This window comes from Stenella coeruleoalba (genome assembly GCF_951394435.1).
Source record: "Stenella coeruleoalba genome assembly, chromosome: 17".
Lineage (NCBI taxonomy): Eukaryota > Metazoa > Chordata > Mammalia > Artiodactyla > Delphinidae > Stenella > Stenella coeruleoalba.
The window spans coordinates 5914915-5927258 of NC_137163.1; the positions used below are offsets into that span (position 1 = coordinate 5914915).

Genomic DNA, 12344 nt, shown 5'->3' on the forward strand with positions numbered 1-12344 from the left:
GGGGAAACAAATATTTACTTAGCGATTATCTCCTAGGCACTCTGAAAAGTGTTTTATATATAATATCTCATTTGCATAGTACTTACTAGTCAAGAAGAGTAGTTCTCAACCTTGGTTGCTCATAAAAATTGACTGTAGAGTTTAAAAATTTTCAGATAGCTGTGCTATACAAAGACTCAGATTAAAAACAATAAACAGGAGACTGGCTTGGGCACCTACTTTTTTTTTTTTTTTTTTTTTAGGCTGTATAAGTGACGCTTCCATACAGCCCAAGTTGAAGGAGGGCTACCTGCATTTTCACATTAGATGTTCAATGGTATCAGGCTTCTTTTTAGAACAGATGCAGGATTCTTGAATGCTATCAATTTAAGTGAAAAACACAGACAGGTCACTTCTCTGATTGGCACTACACTAGGTACTGGGGATAAAAGGATAAATACAAGCGGGTTTCTGCCACTGAGGGCCTCTCTGTATGAAAAGGAGAGAGAGGTTCTCCAGTCCAGCAGGTACTAGTGGCCAGCAGAGGCAAGCATACAGTATTGTGGAAACACAGAAGCCTGGCTGAGTACTTAGTAAACAGGGGAGGGGATGGGAGGGGCAGAGAGAGCATCAAGGAAGCTTGTGGGATGAGGTTAACGACTGAGCCAAGGAACCTCTGCTCTGCTGCAAGCAATCTAGCAAGCACTAAAATGGAAAGAAAAGCCAATTATCCTGTTTGCACCATTGTGGAAAAGTCTAAAAAACACTGCGTGTAATTTTTATAGAAATGTGCCGAACAACTGCAATGTCTTTAAAAGGTGTAAGTGAAGAAAATGATTGAAGGAGCCAGGAAGAATCTGACGAAATTAAATTTACTCTCATAGTTATGCCTTGAGATCTACTTTGTGTGTAACTGAGCACATTATAAATGAGTCATGACTGAACAATTCAATGTAAGGTTAGACTGTATGAGTCGGTGACTTGACATGAGGTTAGGGAAAGATCAGGGCCAGATCAACAGAGGCCCTGCTAATGGGATGGCTTCTAATAGAAGGGAGAGTCCTGTTATTAATCCTTAAATCTGTACTGTCTAAAAATTAATTGCTAGCACTAACCATTTGTTATACTTGGTAGGATTACAAACTGCAAAGGCTGAACACCAACCACCCTCCCCTTCAGAAATCCCCTTGTTTTTCAATTTGCCATATATGCTTTCCATCCCTCTGTAATCACGTTTTCCTTGATCATAAATGTCAAATAATCCAAGGGGCAATCACTGTCCTGGAGAACCACAAATAGACACCCACCCCCCGCCCAGAGTTGTATAACACGTGGAATGTAACACACTATCTTTCCAAAATTCAAAAATTCTACGTCTAAGACACTTATAGCCCCAAGGCTTTTAGATAATATATTATAGAATTTTAATGATAGCGTATACAAAGTGCCAGGTGCTTTCCGCATATTGAATATTAACTCATTTAACATGACAACAAACTAACAGGTGGTTACTATTCTCATCATCCCCATTTTACAGATGAACAACCTGAAGCACAGGTAGAGTAACTTGACCGCAGCTGCACTGTTAGCAAGTGGCAGAGCTGTGATGCAAACCCAGGTCTTCCCGCCCATTTAACCAAGTCTGGATTCAGCCTTAATTGAGGTGCTGTTTTATCTACATTACTTTGGCCAAGATGATACGCATAGGTTGTTGTTTTTCCCCCATATCTAAAGAGCCATATTACTTTCCCTGAACTTTGCCAGAAACTGCTTATTCTTTTTAAAGAGGTCTTAAATATGTTTACACTGTCAAACACTCGTCATATACTAAGTTCAGGCACTTATTGTGCAAATATTGGGTCAAAGGTTACGAACACTTTCAAGGGTCTTGATGGACACTTGTAAATTACTTTCCAAAAGAACACATCCCTTCATGATGTCAAATAAAAGGGAAAAACACCATCCACATCACGTGCGAATTACTTCTGCTTCTGGAGTTGTGAGTCCAGCAAATGAGGTTTGACTAGATTCTGAGAAATTCAAGCACACTGCTGACGTTCTCTACTATAAATCATTCTTCACAAGTTACTTCAAGCTTTGACCTCAAGTCTGTGCCTCCAAACATCTTAGAACTCTAAACAATCTAAATTAAAATGAAGCCTTTAATACGTTATTTCACAAATGGGGAATCAAAGTGGCATGTATAATTTTATGCAGGTTGTTTCTTTGTTGAGATTTTATTGACTGCAGTCTTCCTCAGGAAAAGACTGTACAAGTTGCTAGATGGGATAAGTAAACTGATAAGAACAGGTTACACAGAGGCAGTACCGCAGAGGGCTTAGACTGCCCGCGTTCAATGCCAGCCCCAGCATTTACTCTCCAGTAACCTTAGGGAAATTCCATAATCTTTGTGCCTCAATTTCCTCATCTATAACGTGGGATGATAATAATAGTAACCTACTCATAAGGAAGGCTGTAAAATGCTTAGAACAGCGTGCGGCCCCCAGTACGTTATCTTTCCAAGTTTACTGAACTTCCACTATGTACATTACATCTGCTATCTCATTTAATCACAATCTCACAAGTCAAATATTCTTGCCGTCATTTTACAGATGAGAAATGAAGACTCGAAGAAGTAACCCGGCCAAAATAATACGGGTGAGAAAGCGACGCAGCTGGGATTCAAATCCAGGTTTGCGTGGCTTCATAGCCCACAAGCCTTTTTAACTACATCACGTGACTAACTGTAAGCGTCAAGAATTATACAAAAGTTCTATCATTTTCTTTCACTAGGAAGAGGGCAGAATTCGTCAGGAAAATTATTCTAGAACTAATAAAAACGCGTTTCAAGAATGTATGAAACATGGGGAAAGAAAACACAGGAGATTCACCAAGTAGATCCTTATCTAACAGAACTTAAAATTCTATAGTGAAGATTTTAAACTCGTGGTGTGATAACCAACAGTCGCACTTTTTAGGAAGCCTGCCACACAGTCTACACTTCGGCGAGGAGCCTCGTTTCCGGGACTGCTTACTCTACTCCCCGCAGCATCTGTCACCGCCAGGAGTGGGTGATCACGACACCACTGTCGTCTTCTTGATGCTACTAAGCAGATGGCAGCGCTAAGTCCAAACGATGTAGTACCTCTCCCCGGTGGACTCTGTTTTCACATACTACCATTATTCCACAGTCCTCAGTGATCAATCTCACGTATTCTCAAGAACATGAACGAGTGAACTGACAGTGGCAATTGATTTACTGCCATTAGCACGCCTTGGCCCTGCTGCTGTTTCATCCACTTGCGGAGATCATGTCTGAAGATTCCACGTGGCCAATTCAGGCGTTCTGGTATTCTCTGTATTTGTAGGGACCCCCCCACCCCCCATCTTAGTTGCCTTCAGGTTAAGCAAAAGAACTTGATCTTAAAGAGAATTGGATGTGAGGCCTGACTGCTACTTATTAGCGATGTGACTTTGGTCAAGCTCAAACTCTCTGAGCATTAGTTTCCTTATTTGTAAAACTAAAAACTGATAATCTTGCAGTTAAATAAAATGATAGGCATGAGAGCATTTAATACAGTAACTAACACTTGATGAGCACTCAATAGATATCTCATTCCTTCAAAATTTGTTAATGAATCTTAAAAACAGAAAAGTGCTGAGGGTGGTGTTTGCCCAACTTCAGCCCTTCATGGACCACTTCTGGGACTTTTCCCATCCATGTCCAGCACTCAGCCTGTTAGTGACTTCATATTACTCCCTAGACTGATTTTATTTTAACTTAAACCTACTGTAATTTATTTATAGCAATACTATTCATAAAATCACGTGCTTGATATGGTAATCGTACTTTTCCAGAAACTTTAAAATCTAATTGTTAAAACTGTAAAAAAAACAGTCGGCCATGTACCACCTGAAATCATGCTGTGAAGCCTCAGTGACAGGTGTACGACTCTTTGAGAAGCACGACAACAGGAGAAACAAAATGGACTGAGATGAGTAATGTCACTAAGTGTGTAACTCAGACCACTTACTAAACCTCTCTCTGTGTCTCAGTTTTCTCAAGAAAAAAACGGGGATGAGAACATCCACCTTTTAAAGTTAAAATTAAGACCAGAGGGGATGATACATGCTCGTGTGCACGTGCGCTCACACATACACACAGAGACATGTGCACACACATGTGCACACACACACTTATCTAGATACAACCAATGCTGCAGTAGATGTGGTCAATGCACAGTAATTATTATTAACAGCAATACTTATACATGTTAAAACTTTGGCCCTTGGGCTTTTCCCTCCCTTTTCCCTTTTAGGTTGTAGCTTCGTTTTCACTATAGCCATCTCCTTGTTTTTTCTTAGCATATGGTCCTTGACTGAGAATTTAGATATTTACAGTGTTACAGTATAATCTGGGTTGGTGTCTCTGTTATTTGGTCAATGTCTATATAATACTGTGTTAGAAGTATCTGTCTGTCAATAGCGATACGGCTTAGTTTGTGCTAAGAGACTCCTTCAGTACTTGTGCTGCAAGTAGCCAAAAACCCAGGCTAGGCAAAAGTATATTTCACAAAAATATTGCAAGGCATGGTTAATCCAGGCCAGACCATTACTGCTTTTAAAAATCCAAAACAGCCAACCCTGATACAACACAGCAATATCTTCCAAAAGACAGTTTTACTGATGTTTCAATGTTACATCCTAAACTAAACACCAGGTCATCATTTCCAAAGTGAAAATTCCAAACTATATTCAGACCTCTACAAGTCAGCTTTTGAGAAGACATTACTGCACATACAGTGCTAAGGCTGCCAACAGAAGCAACAGCAAACTAGACAGCTGGGCATACGGCAACACTAATTTCTGTCTCATTGCCTTCCTTGGAACTGGCATCTGAAAACACACCAAGAGTACTCGTAGCTTCTGACAGCTTCCATTACTCTGCCTATTTGGATGAAGGGGCTGAGGTGTTGTTTTGTCACAAAAACAAGTCAATGATTTTACATTTAAAATTTTTTTAGCTGGATAATGGTTTTTAGTGTCAGACAAAAACCTAAGCTTCAGTATTCTTCAGCAGCGTACTCTTGGGAAAGTCGCTAAACATCACATCTTCAACTTCTGTACATGGAAAAGCTTAGCACGTCGGGCCACTGTGAAAACTGGAGATAATGTATAGAAAGGATGCAGATGGCTGAGTGCTAGACTTAACAGGCTCTCCAACACCAGCAGCTATTATTTCTAATTCCCTTTTTCAGTATTTCTAAGTGTTTTCAGGAAAATCATAGAGATTCTGGAGGATGAAAGGAAATAGGCACTCAAAAATACCGTCAAGCCACAAAGTGCTATGGGAAATTAGCATGTCAACATTAAACCCGCAAGAAAATAAACTTTTTATTACAGAGTCATCCACTTATGCTCAGGGGGTTATTAGCACTTTTTGGAAACCCTTTTTTGTTCTACCTTCTTTATGACTGATCATCGGAGGAATCAAATATCTCCTTGGAGAATTTACAATTATTTGGAAACACAGATTAAAATATTGTGAAATTTGGGGGCTCCCCTGGTGGCGCAGTGGTTGAGAGTCCGCCTACCGATGCAGGGGACACGGGCTCGTGCCCCGGTCCGGGAAGATCCCACATGCCGCGGAGCGGCTGGGCCCGTGAGCCATGGCCGCTGAGCCTGCGCGTCCAGAGCCTGTGCTCCGCGACGGGAGAGGCCACAACAGTGAGAGGCCCGCGTACCGCAAAAAAAAAAAAAAAAAAAAAAGTGAAATTTGAAATAAAAGTTGTACATAAGGTACAAAAACATAGTGAAATGATTATTACAGTCAAGATAACTAACAGATTTTCTCACAGTTAACATTTTCTCGTGTGATGAGAGCACCTGAAATTTACTCTTAGCAAATTTCCAGAACTCAATACTGTATTATTAAGTATAGTCATCATGCTATGAATATCAAATGAAAACTAATTCCACTTAGTTTAGAATGAAATAGATACATTTACAAAGGGTTTCCAGGAGTCAGACTATGATTTCTGTGAAGGCTCCAGTCATGTCAGGGCAGGTGCAGGTCCCTGAGGACTGAGGCCATTCATCCCCTGCTCTTTTTTAATTCACCGCAGCTACTCCAGAGCGGTGTGCCCACAGGAATGAATCAATAACTATTTGAGCCAATGTATATTAGAATAACTCCAGTATTGTAAAGAATAGCTCATATTTCTCTTCACAGTAATAGATGACAGCTTGTTACTCATTAAATGTGTGAAGTTAGATAAACAATGCTTTGTTTTACATTTTGTTTTACGCTATGGGGGCCATCACAAACATCGATGGGGAAACGTAGCTGAACTATGCTGAATTTTCTGTTTTCTATGTAGAGCGGGCACTGGGGCTCCCTCAGCGCTACGCTAACCACCTGGTGGAATGTGGAACTACGCCGGGGAAGGTCTCATTTAGTCCCTCACAGAGAAGACGCTGGGCAGCCCACCTACCTCCACGTGGTTCACTAGGGCTGTGTGTTTTCCTGTCTCGTTCAACCTTCAGGTCGATCCTCCAAAGAAAAAACCAAGTTACACATTTTACAAATGGAGGCTTAGAGAGGTGAAATGACTTGCCCACAGTCACGTAACCAGTAAGCGTTAAAAGTGGGACCTAAACCCAGCTCCGTCAGACTCTTACACCGTGGCCTGGGTCTGCAGACGTTTCTGGTAACACATCTGCATCACAAAGAAATGGTTTCTGAGCTTGTAACTGAAACTATTTATGGGTAACGTGTGCTACAGTGGGAGTAACATAGTACAAAACTTTAAAATAGAAGTTTCAAAAGGATCAACGTGACTGGACACTCTCTACTTCTCTTTCTGCTCCTGGTGAGCTGACCTGCTTGCCCCGAGGGTGCATCGCCCTGAACCCGAGACACGGCTCCTCTGTGCTGGTGCCAGAGACACCGCCGTCTTTTAACTCTGCGCTGTCCAAGGGAAATTTGTAATTTGGAGTTTTCTAGTAGCCACGTTTAAACAAAAAGTAAAAAGAAACAGGTGATGCTGATCTTAATCGTGTATTTATTTTGCATCCTTTATTTACTCCACACCGCCTTTGGAATCGGGTATGTGCCTGACACCCCCAACACATCCCCCTTTGGACTAGACACCTTTCAAGTGTTCAACAGGCGCACGTGCTGGAGGCTGCCAGGGTGGACAGTGCGGTCCTAAGGACTTCTGCTCTGTGCTCTTGCCACTACGTCTTGACGTGTCAAAGAACATTTTCAGAACAGCTTGTAATCTAAAAGGAGACCAAGTAAAGAATTCGGCAGTAATGCTGAGCTATATAACTACAGCACAGACTGTACTTTCAAATTCTGAATTGAGAGAATTATTGAAGTCTGAAATAAATTTTATAGAACCTGGAGTGTAAAAACCAAGAAAATTTAGACCCCAGAATATCAAGTGTTACATGGTATTATCTGTTAGTGGATACTAGGTTGTTTGCTCCTTGAAAGTAGTGGCCGTGAATGTTCTTTGCTGAAAGGATCTCACGTAAAATTGGAAAAACCAGGTTCTTAACTTCATTCGTCTTAGCCCGCAACATTAATATGCAGGATAAATGAAATTCTTAGGTTTGATTAAGGCATTCCAGTCTGATAAGGCAACAGTTCCAGTTCAGATGAAAGCATGATTCCTACGGGATTTAAAAGCATCACAAAATATCAGATTTTTGAATACTGTATATGGAAAATATTAATAGGAACCAGTTTCAGTGACTGAAATCAAAACCATGACAAAAGGAGAGTTGAGAGGCAATGGAAGTACAAACGAGGGTGCTCGGGGCCAATGTGGATCTACCACTGCTCAGCCTGCTGAGCTTGGATAAGCGATTTAACCTCTCTGAACCTGTATGCAAGGGAATGACGTGTTTAGACTTGAATTTTGCAATAGTTCAGGGCATGCTGAGAGGCGAAAGAATCTGTGTGAAGCCCATGGTATAGTACACCAAGCACACAGCCAACATTCACTGCTGAAGATGATGTGATGGTGATTTCCTGGTCAACACCCACCACTCAATCCTGGGGATGATTTCAAAAAAATCTGCCCTCCTACCTGGTTTATACTAGATTTCTAATTATGAGATACACAGTGTTGTACTTAAACCGATGTTATAAATTGTGCATGTTATGGGCTGAACTGTGTTTCCCCCCAAATCATATGTTGAAGCCCTGACCCCCAGTACCTCATAATGTGTATCTGGAGACAATCAATCATCTTTAAAGAGGTGATTAAGTTAAAATGGGGCCTTTTGTGGGCCCTAGTCCAATCTGACTGCTGTCATTACAAGGAAGGGAATTTGGACACAAAGAGAAACCAGGGATGCACGCGCACAGAGGACACAGTGAGAAGGCGGCCAGCTGCGAGTCAAGGAGAGGGGCCTCAGAAGAAGGCAGATCTGCCAACGCCTTGATCTTGGACCTCCAGCCTCTGTAACCTTGAGAAAACAAATTTCTGTTGCTTTAAATACAGTCTGTGGTATTTTGTTACAGTAACTCTAGCAAACTAATACAGCACCTGGAACCATTTCTTCACGCTGCTCCATAATACAGCTGCTTCACTGTGATTTACAGTAGATGGTGAAGAGGGAGACAGACAGACAGACAGACCGAGGTGCTCAGTCGGCCCCCTTCGCTTGTAAGTTGCATGATCTTAGGCAAGTTACCTAATTTTTGTAAACCAGTTTTTCTTCTTTAAAAGGACTGACACTTATTTCACAGGTTATGAGGATTAAATGAATATTAAGAGTAACCGACCAACGTGTGGCATTCTCATGCAATTCTCTGTAACTCCTTCAGGTAGCACTGAAAAGATCACTTCCGGGCAGGTGGGCTGGCTGTCATGAAAGGTGTTTCTTTCACGTGAGTCTTCCCGACATTTAAAGGGCTTATAATTCGGAACGTGCCAGCCTCCTAATGGGTCTCTGCCTCCAGGCTCGCCATCTGCCAATCTGGCCTCTCTACCGCCTTCTAATCCATTTCTCCGAATCCAGGTGTGAACACACTGCTCCCTTGGCTCCCTGCTGCTGCCCACGGTCCGGAGCCTGCACCCTGAGACTGGGGAGGATGCGGTCACTCCCTCTCCTGCCTCATCTGTCCCGTGCGGCACGTCCTCCAGCTCAGGCAGCACTTCTTGTGTCAGGCTCTGTGCCTTGCTCTGGCTTTGGGAAATGTCCTTCTCTGTTTGTACCCTGGTGACCCCTACTTGCCCTTCACTTTCTCAGTGAAATGTCCCCAGTGTTCCCAACCAGACTTGAGCACTGTCTTCTTATGGAAATACTGTGTTTTTCCTCAGACTCTCACGTGGTTACCACATTACATTGCTTTTAAATATTTGTATTTCATCCTAGCCTGTGAACTTCCCAAGGTGAGGGTCTCTGTCTCAATAATCTTTGTAATCCAACATCGAGCACAGTGCCCACATTTAATACACGTAGTGGACATTTAATACATGTTGGCTGAATGAATAAATGACCAGAGGAACGAATGCATGTGATCAATCATATTAATACGTTATCACAGCTTAAAGTGGGAAGACTACAAGCTTTCCAAGTCTGGTTCACATTCTGGGTTAGTTATTTACTTCTCTGAGCCTCAGTTTCATCATCTGTAAAACAGGCACATTAACTCCGGCTGTTGCCGTTCAGATTAAATGAGACGTGTGAGTCTTTAAAGGATTGCACTCCATGTGTGATTTCCGGCTAATTACTTAATCTTATGCTCTGTGCTCCTTCCCTTCATCTGTATAACGGGAACAGCCCCACATACTTCGTGACATTGCCGGGACACCTGTACAGGGTGAGACACGTAAAGTCCTGTCTAACGTCCACTGTGTGCCAGTCACCCCCGGGCGTGCCAAAACCCGCAAGGATGCGAACACCATGCACAAGGCTTCCCGTAAAGAAGACCAGCTGGGAGTCAAAGTTTAAAGGCTACTTAATTGTTATAAATTATGTAAGTAAAAAATCTGGCATGAACAAAAAGAGAAAAAATTATATCCCTGTCAACCTCAGTACCAGGGTGCTTGTCTGTTCAAAGCTTGCCTGGCCCCGAATGAGTTCAAAAGTGAATTTATGCTTCATCGAAATAACCATGTAGTCCATATTTATTTATGCTTCATAAAGCCAGTATTTTGGTTTGCGTCTGTCTGTCTTTGTCTACCACTCAGAATTTTAAACATAAAGCAAGAGGTTTCTAGGCATTTAGGAAAACATTCTGAACAGAACACGGATTTCATATATCAATGGACATCAAGGTCTATCAGAAGACGTAACTATGAAGCTGTGTTTCCCTCTAATAACCCTCATTTCTAAGTCAACACTTCTTTAGGAAACAATTAGAACTCACTCATTTTTCACAAATAGGAACTTCAAGTTGTTAGAAAACAGAAGCACTGCTGCGAAGAAACAGAAATGATCTATGAACACTGAAAAAGACTTCTGTCACTTCCATCCCCAGGCACTGACAATGCGGGATATTTACACATTTCTGATATGACTTTGGGCCTTAGGACTTGAAGAGCCACAGACTTGGTAGACACTGTTCTTCCTTAGAATATACTGAATGCTTAAGTTAAATTTTTAGAGCAAATAAAATTTCAACTTTTATTTTCCAAGACTCATTGCTTTAGCACTACAGTAAAGTTGAGAGCAATACATGCTATTCGGTAGGATAGACAGTGCTTCTCCGATTAAAACAAACAAAACCAAGCAGGCCGAGTCAAATCTCACCGTCACTGGCCAATCATCACCCTGTTCCCAGAGTACAGCAACTGTGGAAGGGCACAAGTGTCTGCTATGGGGTCTGGTCATAAAGATTGACTCTTACCTTTGGGCTGGGGCGCTATAGCTGTTATCATAGGAATCATAACTCTGTTCATCATAAGCAGCGCCATATCCATCATCATAGTCCTAAAATATAACAGGAGAAGTACAAAAAGGTTCAGAGAAATTTCTGGAAAGGAAGACGCATTCTGCTTTCAGTGAATTAATTCGGCGACCATTTAACTATATATCTAATTATAATGTAAGGAAAAATATAAAAGTGAAAATGATAGGGTAAGAACCTCCAAAAATTCTCCTGAAAAAGCAGAGAGAAACTGGCAAAAATTGTTAGAATCAACATTTTTAGATGCCTGGAAGTTAACCAAAGGCTTGCAGAGATCTAGGGAGCATTTGTATTTAAAAAAATTGGCGCACCTTGGAATGAAGGGTGAGCTGGGTCCTATTCCCACCCCTCACCCCCGGCTGCAGAGCCGCAATCCAGCATGCAGGAAGCCAGCAGGCTGGAGGTCACTGGAGGGGGCAGGGCAGGGTGGAGGCTTTCAAAACCCCATCCCCAGAGGACTGCCTTTATTTGACCTGACCGGGAGCTCATCCAGTGCACAGAGTCTTTTCCGTCAGGGTATTTGAAGAAAATGACAATTAGAGGCAAATGTTTATGAGATTAGCTGCTTGAAGTGGTGGAGAAAGACTGGAGCAAATAACAGGCTAACCACAAAGCTTACAAGGAAAAGTGGGGGAATGAGATGTCCCTAGGAGCTCTGCAAAGTTCTGACATATTTCTGGAATCTCAAAGGCTACAGTGTCAGGTACTTGCCCAGGACAGACCTGAGAAGGCCCTGGGCTCTCCTCTGGCTGACCTTGAGGTTCAGTATAAGAAGGAAAGTCAAGGCTAAGCCAGTTAGTTGCAAACTGATTGGCTCAGTGTTGAAGACAAGCTCCAGCAGGTACCCACAGCCTCTTGGTAAAGACTACAGATTTCATTTCCAAGCATTTGACAAAATCTCTGTCCAATCATTAGCTGACCACTAAGGTAAGAGAGAAAAGACACTTCTGTGGCAACGCATGATAAATATCGACTTTACAATATTAGTTTGGAAAAGTAATTAAACCAAGAAAAAAAAAATCCTAGGGAGGAAGGAGAATTTGATTTTCACACGGACACACTATAGTAAATGTCCAGTTTTAAACAAACAAAAACCATTATGCAACATGCAAAGAAAAAACAAAAGTATAGTCTGTACACGAGAAAAAAAAAGTAGTCAGTAGAAAAATACCCCCGATGAAGCTGAGACACTGAACTTACTGGACAAAGACTTTATTTATTTTTATTTTTTATTGGGGTAGAGTTGTTTTACAATGTTGTGTTAGTTTCTACCGTACAGTGGAGTTCCCTGTGCTAATACGGCAGGTTCTTATTAGTTATCTATTTTATACATATTAGTGTATATAGGTGGATCCCAATCTCCCAATTCATCCCACTAGACAAAGACTTTAAATCAGTTATTTGAAATATATTCAAGGAACTAAATGACAGCCTG

General features: G+C 41.7%; 1 protein-coding gene across 14 annotated transcripts in view; it reads right to left on the minus strand.

Moving 5' to 3' along the window:
- KHDRBS3 (KH RNA binding domain containing, signal transduction associated 3) overlaps window positions 1-12344 on the minus strand; it is a 623624-nt gene that overhangs the window by 16893 nt on the left and 594387 nt on the right. For all 14 annotated transcript variants that reach the window (XM_079901866.1, XM_079901864.1, XM_079901860.1 and 11 more), the window contains one exon: window positions 10850-10932. In XM_079901866.1, coding sequence (XP_079757992.1) covers window positions 10850-10932 — 83 coding nt within the window. The remainder of the gene's footprint in view (window positions 1-10849; window positions 10933-12344) is intronic.